Raw genomic sequence first — 21,259 nt, 5'->3', positions numbered from 1 at the left:
ACTGCGGGTATATCCCATCCTCTCCGGGTACTAATTGTGTATCCCTCTCACTATTGGTGTACCCCTTCCTTGCGCAGTGGGTATATCCCATCCTCTCCGGGTACTAATTGTGTATCCCTCTCACTATTGGTGTACCCCTTCCTTGCGCAGTGGGTATATCCCATCCTCTCCGGGTACTAATTGTGTATCCCTCTCACTATTGGTGTACCCCTTCCTTGCGCTGCGGGTATATCCCATCCTCTCCGGGTACTAATTGTGTATCCCTCTCACTATTGGTGTACCCCTTCCTTGCGCAGCGGGTATATCCCATCCTCTCCGGGTACTAATTGTGTATCCCTCTCACTATTGGTGTACCCCTTCCTTGCACTGCGGGTATATCCCATCCTCTCCGTGTACTAATTGTGTATCCCTCTCACTATTGGTGTACCCCTTCCTTGCACTGCGGGTATATCCCATCCTCTCCGGGTACTAATTGTGTATCCCTCTCACTATTGGTGTACCCCTTCCTTGCGCAGTGGGTATATCCCATCCTCTCCGGGTACTAATTGTGTATCCCTCTCACTATTGGTGTACCCCTTCCTTGCACTGCGGGTATATCCCATCCTCTCCGGGTACTAATTGTGTATCCCTCTCACTATTGGTGTACCCCTTCCTTGCGCAGCGGGTATATCCCATCCTCTCCGTGTACTAATTGTGTATCCCTCTCACTATTGGTGTACCCCTTCCTTGCACTGCGGGTATATCCCATCCTCTCCGTGTACTAATTGTGTATCCCTCTCACTATTGGTGTACCCCTTCCTTGCACTGCGGGTATATCCCATCCTCTCCGTGTACTATTTCGACACGAGGCGGCCTAGGTGACTCCTGTGCCCTGGAGCTTAACATTGCCCAAGATTTTCGTTTGTATTTTGGGCGCAAGAGCGGCAAATAAATGCAATGTTTGTGTTTCACCTGCATAAAGATGATAGCGGGCCAAAAACGATGGATTGGAATGCTGCCCCGTGCGATTGCCAATAGTTGGACAAGCATTCCAGCCATCATCTGTCGAGTGTTTAAAGATGATAGTCAGCAGGGAGCTGGGACAGGGGTGAGAGACAGAGTCACTGCCAGGGACAGTGGGCAGAGCAGGTGCTGGGATTCGAGTGCACCAGACCCTAGCAGGACTGGTTCTGCCAGAGACACAACCCGTTGAGGGCTAGCATCCATCTGCAGAGACACAACCCGTTGAGAGCTAGCATCCATCTGCAGAGACACAACCCGTTGAGAGCTAGCATCCATCTGCAGAGACACAACCCGTTGAGAGCAAGCATCCATCTGCAGAGACACAACCCGTTGAGAGCTAGCATCCATCTGCAGAGACACAACCCGTTGAGAGCTAGCATCCATCTGCAGAGACACAACCCGTTGAGAGCTAGCATCCATCTGCAGAGACACAACCCGTTGAGAGCTAGCATTCATCTGCAGAGACACAACCCGTTGAGAGCTAGCATTCATCTGCAAAGACACAACCCGTTGAGAGCTAGCATTCATCTGCAGAGACACAACCCGTTGAGAGCTAGCATTCATCTGCAGAGACACAACCCGTTGAGAGCTAGCATCCATCTGCAGAGACACAACCCGTTGAGAGCTAGCATTCATCTGCAGAGACACAACCCGTTGAGAGCTAGCATTCATCTGCAAAGACACAACCCGTTGAGAGCTAGCATTCATCTGCAGAGACACAACCCATTGAGAGCAAGCATCCATCTGCAGAGACACAACCCGTTGAGAGCTAGCATTCATCTGCAAAGACACAACCCGTTGAGAGCTAGCATTCATCTGCAGAGACACAACCCTTTGAGAGCTAGCATTCATCTGCAGCGACACAACCCTTTGAGAGCTAGCATTCATCTGCAGAGACACAACCCGTTGAGAGCTAGCATCCATCTGCAGAGACACAACCCGTTGAGAGCTAGCATCCATCTGCGGAGACCCGACCCTTTGAGAGCTATCATTCATCTTCAGAGACACAACCCTTTGAGAGCTAGCATCCATCTGCAGAGACACAACCCGTTGAGAGCTAGCATTCATCAGCAGAGACACAACCCTTTGAGAGCTAGCATTCATCTGCAGAGACACAACCCGTTGAGAGCTAGCATTCATCTGCAGAAACACAACCCGGTGAGAGCTAGCATCCATCTGCAGAGACACAACCCGTTGAGAGCTAGCATTCATCTGCAGAGACACAACCCGTTGAGAGCTAGCATCCATCTGCAGAGACACAACCCGTTGGGAGCTAATATCCAGAGACACAACCCGTTGAGAGCTAGCATCCATCTGGAGAGACACAACCCGTTGGGAGCTAGTATCCAGAGACACAACCCGTTGAGAGCTAGCATCCATCTGCAGAGACACAACCCGTTGGGAGCTAGTATCCAGAGACACAACCCGTTGAGGGCTAGCATTCATCTGCAGAGACACAACACTTTGAGAGCTAGCATCCATCTGCAGAGACACAACCCGTTGAGAGCAAGCATCCATCTGCAGAGACACAACACGTTGAGAGCTAGCATCCATCTGCAGAGACACAACCCGTTGAGAGCTAGCATTCATCTGCAGAGACACAACCCGTTGAGAGCTAGCATCCATCTTCAGGGACACAACCCATTGAGAGCTAGCATCCATCTGCAAGGACACAACCCGTTCAGAGGTAGCATTCATCTGCAGAGACTCAACCTGTTGAGAGCTAGCATCCATCTGCAGAGACACAACCCGTTGAGAGCTAGCATCCATCTGCAGAGACACAACCCGTTGAGAGCTAGCATCCATCTGCAGAGACACAACCCGTTGAGAGCTAGCATTCATCTGCAGAGACACAACCCGTTGAGAGCTGGCATCCATCTGCAGAGACACAACCCGTTGAGAGCTAGCATCCATCTGCAGAGACACAACCCGTTGAGAGCTAGCATCCATCTGCAGAGACACAACCCGTTGAGAGCTAGCATTCATCTGCAAAGACACGACCCGTTGAGAGCTAGCATCCATCTGCAGAGACACAACCCGTTGAGAGCTAGCATCCATCTGCAGAGACACAACCCTTTGAGAGCTAGCATTCATCTGCAGAGACACAACCCAACACAACCCGTTGAGAGCTAGCATCCATCTGCAGAGACACAACCCATTGAGAGCTAGCATTTATCTGCAGAGACACAACCCAACACAACCCGTTGAGAGCTAGCATCCATCTACAGAGACACAACCCGTTGAGAGCTAGCATTCATCTGCAGAGACACAACCCATTGAGAGCTAGCATTTATCTGCAGAGACACAACCCGTTGAGAGCTAGCATTCATCTGCAGAGACACAACCCGTTGAGAGCTAGCATTCATCTGCAGAGACACAACCCGTTGAGAGCTAGCATCCATCTGCAGAGACACAACCCGTTGAGAGCTAGCATTGATCTGCAGAGACACAACCCGTTGAGAGCTAGCATTCATCTGCAGAGACACAACCTGTTGAGAGCAAGCATTCATCTGCAGAGACACAACCCATTGAGAGCTAGCATTCATCTGCAGAGACACAACCCGTTGAGAGCTAGCATTCATCTGCATAGACACAACCCGTTGAGAGCTAGCATGCATCTACAGAGACACAACCCGTTGAGAGCTAGCATCCAACTGCAGAGGACACAACCCGTTGAGAGCTAGCATTGATCTGCAGAGACACAACCCGTTGAGAGCTAGCATTCATCTGCAGAGACACAACCTGTTGAGAGCAAGCATTCATCTGCAGAGACACAACCCATTGAGAGCTAGCATTCATCTGCAGAGACACAACCCGTTGAGAGCTAGCATTCATCTGCATAGACACAACCCGTTGAGAGCTAGCATCCATCTGCAGAGACACAACCCATTGAGAGCTAGCATTTATCTGCAGAGACACAACCCGTTGAGAGCTAGCATCCATCTACAGAGACACAACCCGTTGAGAGCTAGCATACATCTGCAGAGATACAACCCATTGAGAGCTAGCATTCATCTGCAGAGACACAACCCGTTGAGAGCTAGCATTCATCTGCAGAGACACAACCCATTGAGAGCTAGCATGCATCTACAGAGACACAACCCGTTGAGAGCTAGCATCTATCTACAGAGACACAACCCTTTGAGAGCTAGCATCCATCTGCAGAGACACAACCCGTTGAGAGCTAGCATTCATCTGCAGAGACACAACCCGTTGAGAGCTAGCATCCATCTGCAGAGACACAACTCTTTGAGAGCTAGCATTCATCTGCAGAGACACAACCCGTTGAGAGCTAGCATTCATCTGCAGAGACACAACCCGTTGAGAGCTAGCATCCATCTGCAGAGACACAACCCGTTGAGAGCTAGCATTCATCTGCAGAGACACAACCCGTTGAGAGCTAGCATCCATCTGCAGAGACACAACCCGTTGAGAGCTAGCGTCCAACTGCAGAGACACAACCCATTGAGAGCTAGCATTCATCTGCAGAGACACAACCCGTTGAGAGCTAGCATTCATCTGCAGAGACACAACCCATTGAGAGCTAGCATGCATCTACAGAGACACAACCCGTTGAGAGCTAGCATCTATCTACAGAGACACAACCCTTTGAGAGCTAGCATCCATCTGCAGAGACACAACCCGTTGAGAGCTAGCATTCATCTGCAGAGACACAACCCGTTGAGAGCTAGCATCCATCTGCAGAGACACGACTCTTTGAGAGCTAGCATTCATCTGCAGAGACACAACCCGTTGAGAGCTAGCATTCATCTGCAGAGACACAACCCGTTGAGAGCTAGCATCCATCTGCAGAGACACAACCCGTTGAGAGCTAGCATTCATCTGCAGAGACACAACCCGTTGAGAGCTAGTATTCATCTGCAGAGACACAACCCGTTGAGAGCAAGCATTCATCTGCAGAGACACAACCCGTAGCAAGCATTCTTTTGCAGAGACACAACCCGTTGAGAGCTAGCATTCATCTGCAGAGACACAAGCCGTTGAGAGCTAGCATTCATCTGCGGAGACACAACCCTTTGAGAGCTAGCATCCATCTGTAGACACAACCCGTTGAGAGCTAGCATCCATCTGCAGAGACACAACCCTTTGAGAGCAAGTATCCATCTGCAGAGACACAACCCGTTGAGAGCTAGCATCCATCTGCAGAGACACAACCCTTTGAGAGCTAGCATTCTTCTGTAGAGACACAACCCGTTGAGAGCTAGCATTTATCTGCAGAGACACAACCTTTTGAGAGCTAGCATCTATCTGCAGAGACACAACCCGTTGAGAGCTAGCATTCATCTGCAGAGACACAACCCGTTGAGAGCTAGCATCCATCTGCAGAGACACAACCCGTTGAGAGCTAGCATTCATCTGCAGAGACACAACCCGTTGAGAGCTAGCATCCATCTGCAGAGACAACCCGTTGAGAGCTAGCATCCATCTGCAGAGACACAACCCTTTGAGAGCAAGCATCCATCTGCAGAGACACAACCCGTTGAGAGCTAGCATCCATCTGCAGAGACACAACCCGTTGAGAGCTAGCATCCATCTGCAGAGACACAACCCGTTGAGAGCTAGCATTCATCTGCAGAGACACAACCCTTTGAGAGCTAGCATCCATCTGCAGAGACACAACACGTTGAGAGCCAGCATCCATCTGCAGAGCCACAACCCTTTGAGAGCTAGAACACAACCCGTTGAGAGCTAGCATCCATCTGCAGAGACACAACCCGTTGAGAGTTAGCATCCATCTGCAGAGACACAACCCGTTGAGAGTTAGCATCCATCTGCAGAGACACAACCCGTTGAGAGCTAGCATCCATCTGCAGAGACACAACCCTTTGAGAGCTAGCATTCATCTGCAGAGACACAACCCGTTGAGAGCTAGCATTCATCTGCACAGACACAACCCGTTGAGAGCTAGCATTCATCTGCAGAGACACAACCCGTTGAGAGCTAGCATTCATCTGCAGAGACACAACCCGTTGAGAGCAAGCATCCATCTGCAGAGACACAACCCGTTGAGAACTAGCATCCATCTGCAGAGACACAACCCGCCGTTGAGAGCTAGCATTCATCTGCAGAGACACAACCCTTTGAGAGCTAGCATGCATCTACAGAGACACAACCCGTTGAGAGCTAGCATCTATCTACAGAGACACAACCCTTTGAGAGCTAGCATCCATCTGCAGAGACACAACCCGTTCAGAGCTAGCATTCATCTGCAGAGACACAACCCATTGAGAGCTAGCATTCATCTGCAGAGACACAACCTGTTGAGAACGAGCATTCATCTGCACAGACACAACCCGTTGAGAGCTAGCATTCATCTGCAGAGTCACAACCCTTTGAGAGCTAGCATCCATCTGCAGACACAACCAGTTGAGAGCTAGCATTTATCTGCAGAGCCACAACCGTTGAGAGCTAGCATACATCTGCAGAGACACAACCCGTTGAGAGCTAGCATTCATCTGCAGAGACACAACCCGTTGAGAGCTAGAACACAACCCGTTGAGAGCTAGCATTCATCTGCAGAGACACAACCCGTTGAGAGCTAGCATTCATCTGCAGAGACACAACCCGTTGAGAGCTAGAACACAACCCGTTGAGAGCTAGCATTCATCTGCAGAGGACGCAACCCGTTGAGAGCTAGCATTCATCTGCAGAGACACAATCCGTTGAGAGCTAGCATTCATCTGCAGAGGACGCAACCTGTTGAGAGCTAGCATCCATCTGCAGAGACACAACCCGTTGAGAGCTAGCATTCATCTGCAGAGACACAACCCGTTGAGAGCTAGCATCCATCTGCAGAGACACAACCTTTGAGAGCTAGCATCCATCTGCAGAGACACAACCTTTGAGAGCTAGCATTCATCTGCAGAGGACGCAACCCTTTGAGAGCTAGCATTTATCTGCAGAGACACAACCCTTTGAGAGCTAGCATCCATCTGCAGAGACACAACCTTTGAGAGCTAGCATTCATCTGCAGAGGACGCAACCCTTTGAGAGCTAGCATTCATCTGCAGAGGACGCAACCCTTTGAGAGCTAGCATACATCTGCAGAGACACAACCCTTTGAGAGCTAGCATTTATCTGCAGAGACACAACCCGTTGAGAGCTAGCATCCATCTGCAGAGACACAACCCGTTGAGAGCTAGCATTCATCTGCAGAGACACAACCCGTTGAGAGCTAGCATTCATCTGCAGAGACACAACCCGTTGAGAGCTAGCATCCATCTGCAGAGACACAACCTTTGAGAGCTAGCATTCATCTGCAGAGGACGCAACCCTTTGAGAGCTAGCATTTATCTGCAGAGACACAACCCGTTGAGAGCTAGCATCCATCTGCAGAGACACAACCTTTGAGAGCTAGCATTCATCTGCAGAGGACGCAACCCTTTGAGAGCTAGCATCCATCTGCAGAGACACAACCCGTTGAGAGCTAGCATCCATCTGCAGGGACACGACCCGTTGAGAGCTAGCATCCATCTGCAGAGACACAACCCGTTGAGAGCTAGCATCCATCTGCAGAGACACAACCCATTGAGAGCTAGCATCCATCTGCAGAGACACAACCCGTTGAGAGCTAGCATCCATCTGCAGAGACACAACCCGTTGAGAGCTAGCATCCATCTGCAGAGACACAACCCGTTGAGAGCTAGCATCCATCTGCAGAGACACAACCCGTTGAGAGCTAGCATTCATCTGCAGAGACACAACCCGTTGAGAGCTAGAACACAACCCGTTGAGAGCTAGCATCCATCTGCAGAGACACAACCCGTTGAGAGCTAGCATCCATCTGCAGAGACACAACCCTTTGAGAGCTAGCATCCATCTGCAGAGACACAACCCGTTGAGAGCTAGCATCCATCTGCAGAGACACAACCCGTTGAGAGCTAGCATCCATCTGCAGAGACACAATCCGTTGAGAGCTAGCATCCATCTGCAGAGACACAACCCGTTGAGAGCTAGCATTCATCTGCAGAAACACAACCAGGCTTCGTGGCACTCGCAATCGAATGACCGATCATGGCTAACCTCATGAAAGCCAACGCTCCTCTTTGTGGTCCTTGTTTACTTTTCTCTGCAGTCTTTTCTGATGTTGGCTTGTTCTTCTTTGGTGAACCCTACCAGTAACCATGGCTTCCTTCTTCTCTGGTTTGTTTCTTGCGTAGTTCTCCAAGGCGCTGCGGCTCTTCGGAGAGGGTGAGGGTAAGATGCAGCCCGATGAGTTCTTTGGCATCTTCGACACCTTCCTGCAGTCCTTCGCAGAGGCCAAGCTGGACCTGGAAGCCATGCGGAAGCGCAAGGAGGAGGAGGAGCGGCGGGCACGCATGGAGGCCATGGTGAGAGTGGGAGGAAGTGAGGGGAAGGAGCGGCGGGCTCGCATGAAGGCTATGGTGAGAGCGGGAGGAAGTGAGGGGGAGGAGCGGCGGGCTCGCATGGAGGCTTTGGTGAGAGTGGGAGGAAGTTAGGGGGAGGAGCGGCGGGCTCGCATGGAGGCTATGGTGAGAGCGGGAGGAAGTGAGGGGGAGGAGCGGCGGGCTCGCATGGAGGCCATGGTGAGAGCGGGAGGAAGTGAGGGGGAGGAGCGGCGGGCTCGCATGGAGGCCATGGTGAGAGCGGGAGGAAGTTAGGGGGAGGAGCGGCGGGCTCGTATGGAGGCTATGGTGAGCGGAAGAGGAAGTGAGGGGGAGGGGCTTGACATGCGCGGAGTCCACTGTTTGAGGCCATCATAGAACGCTGTGCCCTAATGCACCACTGTGCACCATGAGGTACACGATTTAGTAGCATCTCATTGAAGAGGGCGTGTTGACCACTATGTATGTCTTCTATTTACAAAAACTGTTAATTAACAACACAAAGTAACACGTAGGCTGGAAAAGACACAACTCTGCAGGATGACCATCAAACTACACTTACACATTATTACAAAGTAACAAGAGTGTGAGCTTCAAGGCCTTTAGAAAGAGTAAGAGAGGGATGTATGACGTTACAACACATACATTTACATCGCGGTACATTACATTGCAGTTTTTACAACGCAAGTCGTTACAACGACTTGCGTTGGAGGGCGCTGGACTTAGGAGTAGTATAATTTACTATTCCAACTCCAGTCTACGTACAGTAGGGAAGGTGTTGGATAGTAAATTTTACTATTCCTTGTCCTAGAGCGCCCTCCAGCGCAAGTCGTTGTAACGACTTTCGTTGTGAAAACCGCAATGTAATAGCATCGCGATGGACTCCCCGCATTGTAAACTAGTCCACGCGTACATCCTTCAAATCCACACGTCGTAGAAGCTGGACGTAGCCCATTACTCACTTTACTATTTATCGATGCATTGATTGGCTTACCATCCTTGTTACCGGTTCCACCCCTGATCTATACGCAGAGTCTATCAGTCTCCTTATGTAAATGCAAAGAGCTTCATTGGCCTAGCAGAGAACACTGTACGTAACCTGACAATCACTCTGTATGTAGAAATGTGTACGTGCAGCATTAACCCCTCCCCCGCGGGAGCTAATTCCCCTGCCGTGCTGGGGGGAGGGTGGGCGCGCGCAGCGCCGTGGTGCTCATGATGAGCACAGCTCGTCACGACCACGCCCCTTCCAATGGAACGCCCAGCACAGCAGGGGAATTATCCCCGCGTGGGTGCGGCGCAACGGTCATGACGAGCTCAGCTCATCATGAGCACAGCGTGATCGTGCTTCATGACGAGCTCGTCATGAGCACGGAACGGGTTAAACGGGGTTCATTGACACCTGCCAGTGCAATGGGGGGGAGGGGGGGAGTTTGGGACCTGCCCAAGTCCCATCCAGGGGCCCAGCATGGGGAATAGAACATCTGTCTGGGCGGAGCCACAAAAGTGTCCAGAGCACAGAGCGGTAGCGGTACTGAGTCCCGACACTTCTCTGTGTCCTCCCATTGAGTACGCGGACTTCTCCTTGTGTTGAGAGAGTACCGGTACTCCCGGTGGCGTCGTGGGGTCGGGCTCGGGGGCATGGGCACGTGCAGCGCAGGTGCTGCTGAGTAGGACGCTTACAGAGCGCGCGTCTGTGAGGCGCTCCGACAGTCAATGGCGAGTGTTTTCCATCCCTCGGTTATTTATTTATTTATTTGAGAGTTTTATATAGTACTGGCAAGACCCGAGTGTATCGGAGCGCTTTACAAGACATAGTACATATAGAAGGATCCATAAGTTGACATAGTATAACCAGAGGTAACGCGCAGCGCAGCTGCTCCTGCAACCTTACGCTTCTAACTGACAGCGCGACAGGAGTAAGGCGATGTGAGCTGACGGCTAGAGCTCCGGCCTGTCATGCTGTCAGTTGCAGTGTAAGGAGGATGTGGTCTCACGGCCAGAGCTGCCGACTTTGGAGCTGGGAAACCATGGTTCGAGCCACGGGGTCGATTCCACGTCCTGTGATTCTGAGCAAATCACGTAATCTCCCCGTGCCTAACAAAAAATATAAAAATAAGTAATGTGTCCTGGTGTAATGTAACTGGTGCTCATGTAAAGCACCCCCATACCTTTGGGTCGAGTTTGTGCTAAATAAATCTGCAAAAATAAATAAAAAAATACACTCGCCATTGCGAGTTTGCGCTATATAAATTAGCATTTTTTTTTTTTAAATACACTCGCCATTGCCTGTGAGCAGCTAATGCCCTTCGGTCAGGTTCAGGTCGGCTCCTGTGTGTAGGGCACAACTGGTACATTTTAGCGGTTATATATAGTGCGAACTTGGCAGGAGGGCATTAAAGTGTAATTTTGGGCAAATTACTTGAATCTCCCGTGCTATAAAAACAAAAAAAAGTATGCTTTCACGTAAAACATCTGGGGGCATATTACCAGGGGATTTATCTCCGCTTTTTTGGCTTTGAAAGCCAAGAAAGCGGAGATAAAATTATCTCCCTATCAGCAACAGGGTGCTAACACGCTAAATTTGCATGATAGCACCCTTTTTCTCTACGCTTCCCCTTGCATCTCTAATGAGATGCAAAGGGGGCGTTCCAGAGAAAAATAATAGGAGAAATGTTGTTAAGCGACATTTCTCCTATTATCAAGGATTTCGCTAACCCTGTAAGTGATAAATAAAGCAGCGCTAACCGCGGTTACCGCTGCTTTTTTTACACCTGGTATTTTCCTGACTTAGCCATGATATCCTATGGAAGGTGGATATCATGGCTAAGTTTGTGAGCCCCTATCATCAAGCTAACGCCAAACTTCGAGAGATTATCGTTGGTTTACCAGCGATAATCTCTCATTTGGCAGTTAGCGCCATGATTTTTATCACTTCTGAGATAAACCTTGCTAATAGCAAGTTATCTCTGCAATAATTTCCGGCGATGCTTAGCGTTAAAAAATTCATTACTAAGCATCGTTAGCTCGTTAGCGATAAATATCGCTAATCATTGGTAATATGCCCCAGGCTTCTCATGTAAAATGCTCGAATGTCTTTGGGCCAAGTTCATGCTATATAAAACTGCAAAAAATACCAATTCCACCCTTCACTTATGAGCTGAACTTGGGGCAACAGGGCACTTTACATTGAAGAAGAAAATGCTTTTTTTGTACATGCCTCCCTCGAAACCACGCCCCCAGACACGCCCCTTCCAGTCCGACCCCCAATCAGTGTGATTCTCTTGTTCCATTTAAAGACCTGGGTTCAGCACAGAGACAGCAGGACAAGCTTCCCTCACACTCACAGCTGGGGCTTAACCAAACTTGAGCCCCCCCTTCCAAATTAGATGGACCTCCTCACCCCCACTTTCAAACCCAGTCAGGAGCTTTCAGGCCAAGGGCCACCGCCCGTGCTTAGTACCACAAGGGGCCCCCTCAAACTCCAGTGCCCCGGACTGCGGGGGCTATTGTTATGCCACTGACTTACCCAGCCGGATGGGCTCCTTGAGGGGATTTGCCATAATAACACTAACGCACAACACACACACTGCACACCACCACACTTTGTAACCCTTGCAACACACATACTTTCAATGTACTTATGGATCTATATATTTATCACTTTCTTCCAATTTAGCATTTCCAATGCACTACCCTGTTTCGCAGCCTATACTTCGCTCAATATATCTTCTAGCCCAACCTTCTGACTCACCTCAAACTTCTTTCTACTACTCCTTCCAATGCACTACCTATCTCTCATCCTATACATCTATCCATACATCCTCTACATCCACTCTCTCATTTATCCCAAACCCCATAGCACAACTATAATCGCCAAAATAACCCTTTCTAGACTCTTTCCTGCTCTACCCCTCCTTGCATCATCTGACTCCTCTTTTTACTATACCGATCCCCCAAAACAAACCTTTCTAAACTCTTACCTCTGACTCCTTCCCTCCAAAACTCCTTCTTACTCTTGTGGAAAAGTAAATTTTGCCATGTTCTGTGTCACCACGCCTCATCCATCATATGTTATGTGTGCATGACCAATATGCATATGTTATTCCCCATGTCTAATTCAAGACGCAATTACAGTTGTGTCCACCTCTAGTATGTCATTTCCCAGTCCTCGTGAATACTACGAATATCAGGCCTATGTAAAGTAATGTTGCCACGTTTCTCAGTGTGCACGTTATTCTATTATAAAGTCCCCATTTCCAGGCCTCAACAGGGCCCGGACACTAGATTCAGCTCCTGTCTCCTGAAGTCCTCGCTAAGGAGCGATACAGCCCCCACCTGTATCCTCGACCTTTCACTTGCTTCCTGCCTCACAGTGCCCGGTGCAGCTTGGCTCTGCCTCTGAGTCTGCCAAGAGTATGTTATGATCCCAGCTATCAGTTTAGTCCTCCTTCTCTGCATTCCTAAGCTACTGAACTACATCAATAGTTTCCGTCATTGTCTAGCCTTCACGTCTCCATGTTAGAGAAATACTGTATTTACTGGTCATTTAATATTCTTCATCACGCACTACATGTAGAATAATGCATGGTCCAGTCTAAGAGTCAAGTTAGCTTTTCCCCTCATGACTTCTAGTTTAGATCAACATGTTCCCTAAACATCAGATACTAGATTGGGTTTAGGTACATGTCGCTCCGACCCTCCAGACTTTAGTCTCTGCTCCTAGCACAGAGTTCATAGCCCCCAGCTTCTCCTAGTAATACGTCATTGCCAGTTTGCGCGCACCATCAGGTTAGAGGTCCCGGCTCCTTAGGTAGCCCCCTCCTATGTTTCCGCCCCATTCATGACATATTCTGTTACGTCTGCACCACATGTCTATGTATACGCCCAGTTACACCTACTTTTACTGTTATCTTTCGCGACTGCTACGCGTCACGCCTTCTGCTCCACCCACTGCTACGCCTACTGCAATGTAATGCTATGTGTTTGCGCTATGTATATATGCTCGTGTTTTGTTATGAAAAGTTAGCGCGCTCATCCCAGACCCAGCCCCGGCAGCTGCCGGGCCACTCTAGCCCTGCCATTCTGTTCCTATGCAGGTTGCCCTGATCCTGTCCTTATGCTGTAATAAACCTGCAGAAACTCCTACTACCTCGAATCTTGACTCTTATTTAATGAGCTATCTGTTATGATATATGCCTAGTCAAAAATAGGGTATTATTTATTTATTTACCACATAATGGCGCCCGAAAGGGACTTGCCCTTTCCCCACGCGTCGGTGAAGCCACGCCGACCCCCTGACCCTCTGCAGCCGTGACGGAACCATACCGGCCACGTGCAGATATTTCTGCTTCAAGTATCCCTCAGGCCCACGGAGGAGACGGAGGAGGCGGTCCAGCATCCAAACGAGACGGTGGAGGAACGCGGCGAGTCCCGACCAGAGCCCAAGCCGAGAGTCCAAGGTCCGAGGTATCCGGAGGCCCACCCGTAACTGAAGTCCGAAGTCCGAAGTTCGTCGTCATCAGTCCAGTCCAGCCCGAGGCCTTCCGTTCCGTGCTGCCCGGTGAGTACCATTGCTGGGGTAGTATCTAGACAGGACCAATCTAAATTGACTCCTGGTCCGTGGGTTGGTGGTACCCAGACTCACAAACGAAGTGTTCACCTAGGTGGATACGGGTCTTGATGCGTCCCTTTATGGGACCGGTATGTTCCGTACTGTTACAGCAGTGCATCCAGTAACTCTAGTCTGTTCCGTTCTCGAGAAAATTCTTGTATTTCTGCTCTCAGTATTCCAGGTAATATTCTGTCCGAACTGTTATTTATAATGTTCTTCATGTATTTTAATGTTGTGGTATGAGTGTGACGTGATTTCGTGTTTATTGTGTATTGTATTTTGTCCAGATTACAGTTCAGTCATGCCTATATTTTCCAAGTTACGTCAGTTAAAAACTAGAAAGGGTTTATTAGAAGAAGCAGTTCCTGTTCCGCCGAGGGACAGTCCAGGTCATTTTATGTATCAGAAACATGGCATAAGCGCCATATTGTATCTAGATTTATGGGTAGATTATACCAAACAGTTAGAAGAAAAGTATAGATGGCCCGTATCGGGTACATGGGATGCCGAATGTATCATGCGAGTAGAAGAAGCATTATGGAAAAAGAAAGCCAGACAGTCACAGAAAGATGCCATCGAGTTATGGCGTAAAGAAGCGCATAGAAGAACCGAAAAGGAAGTCAGAAAGTCAGAGTTAAGTAGAGAATCCCAAGAACGAGCCCAAGAAAGAGAATTAATCGAGATAGGTGAACAAGTCAAAGCCGAACAGTTAGACAGACAGAGGCATGCCCTCATTAAGGGTATGTATCCTCTTCTTGCTGAGGGCTTGCCGAAAGCGACCCCGGAGGCATCCAGTAATTTCCCGCCACCATTAGTTCCGACCAAGCTACGTCACAAACAGACCGCAGCTGATATTTTTATTTCGTCCTATTTGGACGACACAGTCCCAGAATATGCAAATCCTGTTCGCGCTCCGCCAGTCCCTGTAAATCAGGCATTTCCCGCTATTCCAGACACCGGAGTACCTGCTACGGTACCCCCGGTCCAGCCAGCATTTCAACTTCCCGCTCCGCCACGAAGAATGTCCGTCGATGATTCTAGTTTAGGGGCCGCAGGAGGAGGTCCTCCTCAAACCCCGCCGCCACACAAGCGTTTAACGTTAGCCGAATTACATGCACAAGCATCACAGCGTACGCCTAGGTATCAGTCTGTTGCAGAAATAAGAAAATCCCTTGCCGAATGTTGCTATGATCCAGTCCCAGGCGAGGATAATATGGTTTTATATTCATTCCGCGTAAGAAAGGTGGCCGAGTATCTAGTCACTTTACCGAATATGAAAGAAGATCTAGACAGAATATATCGTTTCATCCGTACAGGGGATGATCCAGAAAGTATTAGCGAGACTATGTCTCAAAGGAAGGCCGAGATCCAGCTCATGATATTAAAGTTTCTGATCAATTGTCTAATAAGAGAACAAGATTACCCGTCTAAAGATTCCGCCGAAATGAGAATCCTGACAAGGTGGAGTGATAATATAGCTGAGGGTAAGCACAAGACCGTCGGTGCTATGGAGAGTATGTACAAGAAAATCCGTAAAGAGATAATAAAGATACACGAACAGCGTAAAGCAGCACAAGTAAGCGAGAAAGAAAGTATCTCTGATCCCGAAGAAGAAGACGACGAGAATCCCGCCAGAATAGCGTATGTAGGAAAATCTAGATTTCCAGATCGCCATTTACGCCTAGAACCCAAGTCTATTTTCCATCATTCAGTACCAGAACAAGGTTCTCTAGAACAAGTGTTCCAAGCTACCGATCACATTCTGAAATCACGAATCGGTTACAGTGAATTAAGTACCATGCATGAACAGGAACTAGCCCGATCAGCCGTCCGATGGATTACTGATTCTACCACTTTTCCAGACGAAATAGTGGCACAAATGTTTCTGAAAATGCCCCCAGCCGAGCAGCGACTGGTGGGTATGTATATGATCCAACACCTCATTACTCTGTATGAGGGTCAACACTCTGATCCAGGTCCGTTACATGATATCCTGAACGAGTTACTCCAGTACAGATGGAGAGGTCTAGGTACCGATTTAATTAGTGTCATTCTAGAACAGCGTCACAAATATAGAACGTTCTTGAACCCGCATTTTGTTCATGTCTCACCCCCAGAAAGTAAACCGTTTTACATAGACAGACAGCATCCGTTACGAGAAGTCCACCCAGTCAAAGGAACGGGTGGCGAAATGCAACGAGTGTTTGTATACACTCCGATTACAAAGATGGAACTTCTCGAGATGAAGAAATTAATCCCCTGTCATGACAAAGATCCAGCAGGGTTCCATAGAGAATTAAAAGACATGCTCCGTATGGGAGAATATACTTACCCAGATATCATTAAAATGTTAAAGGTTCTGCTACCCGCAGGGGTGTATGAAAAGCTAAAGGAAAAAGAATGGGAGGTGGGAGAGAAAAAGATCGATTGGGCAGTTCTAGAAGCTGAAGACAAGGCACGAGTACCAGGTACCGGTCTTGGAGATAAATGTAAAGAGTTACCAGAATTATTAATTCAAGTTTTACCCAGATTATTGACAACCAGAAAGGAAGACTGGGATGCAATCTCAGCCTGTAAACAGAAACAAGATGAAGATATTAGTGATTTTTATTCTAGATTTGAAAAATGTTTCAGTATCAACAGTGGTCTCAAGACAAGTAGTGAGTCATACCCTCACCTTTTCGTTACTAAATTAGTCGAGAATTCAAGTCCACAAATTAAAAATCGAGTTCTGAAAGTCGAAAGCACCTGGCAAGCTAATACTCCGTCCCAGATGCTCCAGATGCTCCAGTACCACCAGAATAGAATCAGAGAAGAGCAAGAACACGAGAGAAAACGTATGAAAGATACGAAAATGAAAGTGCTAGTTGCACAATCTGTTCCTCAAGACAGTCAGAAGAGGGGTCCGAATCAAGCCAGTCATCCTGCAGCTCCCGTTAAAGGGAACTGCAATTATTGTAAACAGCAAGGTCATTTTATAAACGAGTGTGCAGTTCTGAAACATAACATAGCTACTGGTAAGACTAAAGAAAGACCACGTCCGCCTAGACAAGAACAAGTTTCACAGACTCCTCAGTCACAGAATGCACAACAGACAGTTACAGCACCGCAGCCTATTGCTGCAACACAGCATGTCACATCACAGATGTACCAGTATGCACAGTCTGAGTATCCAGAGTACCAGCCATATTCATGAAACAGCCTAGAGAGGGAGGTAGGCTTGCCTCTCATCGAGATACCTGTAGATCAAGAAGGTCCCTATGTTCACAGTCAAGTATTAGGGAAAGACAGAAAGTTTCTGATTGATACAGGGGCAAGTAGGACCACAATTAGTCATGCCGAAGTTCCAGGGGCTCCGCTCTCAGGCTCAAGAAATGTTTCCCTTGGATTTTCAGGAAAACCTATCGTTAACGAGATATCTAAGCCAGTCACTCTAGAAGTAGGTCCATTGTCCCGTACTACTGATCTGTTACTTACTAAGTCATGTCCAGAAAATCTGTTAGGCATTAAAACACTGAAAGAATTAGGTGCAGTTATATGCTGTTCCCCAGAGGGGATACGTCTGTTCCTACGTGACTTTAAGGGTCACTATGTATTACGAGATTTTGATTCAAGACTGTCTCAAGTTCCGCAGCATCTATGGGCGCAAGGTCCAACTGATGTAGGTTACATGCAAATCACACCTTATCGTGTGACTCTCAAGCCAGGTGTAGTGTTACCACGAATCAGACAGTACAGATTGCCACCTGAGGCTGTAGCAGCCTTATCCAAAATTATTGACGAGCTCATGGCTCAAGGAGTAGTTGTAGAAACTGACTCCAACGTATGTAATTCTCCGATCATTCCAGTCATGAAACGTACTGATCCAAATGCACCCCCAGTATATCGATTAGTGATTGATTTACGAGAGCTTAACAAATGTATTATTCCGCAGTATCCAGTTGTCCCAGACATCTCTTCCCTATTGACAGCTATTGATTCCGAAGCTACGTTCTTCACTGTCATCGACCTCAAGAATGCATTTTTTAGTGTTCCAATTCATCCAGACAGCCAGTTTCTTTTCGGATTTTGTTTAAATGGAAGGAGCTATATGTTCACACGCGCTCCTCAAGGTTTCACAGAAAGCCCTAGTATTTACAGTCAAGCACTTAAGAGACAACTAGACAATATTGACATGCCAACTGACACTGCCCTGCTCCAGTATGTCGATGATCTACTGATCACAGCCCGTTCTGAACGTACATGCGAGCGAGCATCCCTTACAGTTCTGTATTTCCTAGCCGAGATGGGGCACAAGGTGTCACCTTCGAAGCTTCAATTCTGTGTCCAGCAAGTGGTATACTTAGGACACTTGCTGTCCAAGAGGGGTAGGCAGTTGACACCAGACCGTATCCAGTTAATAGCGAGTCTTCCCCAGCCCAGAACCCAGAAGGAGGTACGTGCCTTTATCGGCCTTACTTCTTATTGTAGACAATGGATTCCCCAGTATGCATTTCTAGCCAAGCCACTGATACAGTTAACGACACAGGAGGCAGCCGTATCGACTGTTCTCCCTTGGACATCTGAACATACACTTAGTTTCAACGAGTTAAAGAAAGCTTTATGCCAAGCCCCAGTTCTAGCTACACCGAACTACAGTAAGCCTTTTACACTTTTCGTTACTGAACGTGAAGGTACAGCATTATCTGTTCTCACACAAGATCAAGCAGGACAATACAAGCCCTGTGCTTATTTTTCGAGCACATTAGATCCAGTCGCCCAGGCGTTGCCTGCGTGCCTCAAGTCAGTTGCAGCCACAGCACTAGCTATCAGACAAAGTGATTCCATAGTTTTAGGACATACCTTGACAGTACAAGTCCCACACTCCGTGGAAGTTCTTTTAAACCGAACACAAACTCAGCACTTGACAATTGCACGTTTAACAGGTTATGAATTGACACTGTTCCAGCCACACATAGAAATTAGACGCTGCAACGTCCTGAATCCTGCTACACTGTTACCATCAGTTACTTCAAATCCAGCCACACATGACTGTGTGGAAGTAGTTAACATTACGACAAAGCCAAGACAAGACCTGACAGATATTCCATTACCAGATCCTGACCAGACACTTTATGTGGATGGTTCATGTATGAGAACTAGTACAGGAGAACTAGTCGCCGCGTATGCAGTGACTACTGACACTGAAGTTATTGAAACACACCGTATTGATACCCTGTCCGCTCAAGCAGCAGAGCTAGTTGCTCTGACACAAGCCTGTATACACGCCAAGAACCTGAAAGTTAATGTTTACACAGATTCACGTTACGCATTTGGAGTTGTACACGACTTCGGAGTGCTCTGGCAAGAGAGAGGTTTTATGACTTCTCATGGAACCAAGATTCAGCATGGTCTCCTTATTCAAGCTCTGTTAGATGCAATACATTTACCGACATCTATCGCTATTATGAAGTGCAAAGCACATACGAAAGTTACTGACATTATTTCCCAAGGTAATGATCTAGCAGACCGCACAGCCAAGCTTACAGCACAGACTCCAGACATTCCAGTTAACCTGACACATACTCCAGATCCGATTACATGTATGACAGTTAAGGACCCTACACAAGATGTCATAGATATCCAGTTACATGCTACTCCTGAAGAAATCAAGAAATGGTCCGAACAAGGAGGGGTCCAGACAGATCAAGGATGGTTAACGAAGGGTAGAGCCACATGGTTTCTCCCCGACTCTATGGTTCAGGTCATCATTAATACCGCACATAGTCCAGCACATTTAGGAGAAAAAGCTATGTTAGACAGTATCCAGAACATTTGGTTCAACAAGCATTTACGAGCTGCAGCCAAGCAGAAAGTCCGTACCTGTATGATATGTTGTCAGTTTAATCCAGGTAAAAGTGTCCCGGTGGAGCAAGGTGGTTTCCAGCCTCCTGACCACCCTTTTGAAGTCCTCCAGATGGATTATATTCAGATGGAGCGATGTCGAGGTTTCAAGTATGTCCTTGTAGTTGTATGCGCTTTGTCCAGATGGACAGAAGCATATCCAGTCCCAGATTACACAGCCGCGACCACTGCCAAGCAGTTGGTTCGTGAATTCTTCCCTCGATACGGACTCCCTAGAGTCGTATATTCTGATAACGGTCAGCCATTCTCATCCGAACTCATGAAACACGTTTCCCTTTTGTTAGGGTACCAGTGGAAGTTCCATTGTGTACGCCATCCCGAAGCAGCCGGTCTAGTCGAGAGACATAATCAGACTCTGAAAATCCGTATCGCCAAAGTTTGTAAAGAAAAGGGTGTGGACTGGCTAGTAGCTCTACCAGTCGCTTTATTTTATATGCGCATGGTCGCACATTCCAGATCAGGTCTGTCCCCGTATGAGGTCGTATTCGGCCGCCCCCCTAACATGTGGGGTACTCCTAGACCCCGAAGTATTACCGATGTTTCATGTAATATGCTGACAGATTACCTAGCTTCCTTGATGTCTGCCCTCAACTCATGTCGTTCACAGGTTGCTGCCGCATTTCCAGACAATACCGAGGTGGCACCGCACGAAATCGTTCCAGGTTCGCTGGTGATGATCCGAAACTTTGACAGATCAAGTCCGCTGGAGCCACGTTGGAAGGAGCCCCGTCAGGTCCTCCTCACCACCCGTACAGCCGTGAAGTTGGAAGGCCGGAAAGGATGGATACATCTTTCTCATGTAAAACTTTTCAATGGATTAAAACCCGTTTCTAAAAACATTTCCAAGGATTCCCAGGATTTTAAGGACTGCCGAAATATTGTTCCTAAGGACTGTCCCGCAAAAGACATTGCTACAACCCCTTCCCTGTTAGAGAAAACTCCGCAGCAGGAGTATAAGTTAAAGCTCCGGTCTAGTAAAATAAGTCAGTCAGTTTGATTGTATAAGTCCTCCCCTAGGTGAAACGGTTAGACTGTTTCTGACATGTATAAAATAGACCCCCATAGTGAGAGAGTCAGTAAAAACTCAATTCAATGTATCGTTTTTCTAAGCTTCATATTATTCATCAGCATTATGATTTCCTGCACCAGCTATGCATTTTTCCTGTATTTTTCAATTCCTCATGTAAATAAGTCTGCTAATGTTACAGTAGAGCACACGTTTAGTGATCTGCCTCCTCACGAATATTCATACCGCCTCGCTATGCGCAACAATTCATTTATCCGTATGTTACATTACTCACACCAGACCAGCAATGCCACTAATTGTTGGGTGTGTGGTCGACTCCCCCCTTTCCAGACATCGAAGGGAGTT

At 48.0% G+C, this 21,259-nt stretch overlaps 1 protein-coding gene across 2 annotated transcripts in view; it reads left to right on the top strand.

Moving 5' to 3' along the window:
• Window positions 1-21,259, top strand: part of DAAM2 (dishevelled associated activator of morphogenesis 2) — a 648,121-nt gene that overhangs the window by 597,258 nt on the left and 29,604 nt on the right. For both annotated transcript variants that reach the window (XM_078647328.1, XM_078647329.1), the window contains one exon: window positions 8,184-8,354. In XM_078647328.1, the coding sequence (XP_078503454.1) occupies window positions 8,184-8,354 (171 nt within the window). The remainder of the gene's footprint in view (window positions 1-8,183; window positions 8,355-21,259) is intronic.

This window comes from Lissotriton helveticus, chromosome 6, assembly GCF_964261635.1.
Source record: "Lissotriton helveticus chromosome 6, aLisHel1.1, whole genome shotgun sequence".
In the NCBI taxonomy this organism is placed as follows: Eukaryota; Metazoa; Chordata; class Amphibia; order Caudata; family Salamandridae; genus Lissotriton; species Lissotriton helveticus.
Note: the sequence above shows the minus strand (reverse complement) of the source record. Positions and strands in the feature narration are given on the sequence as shown.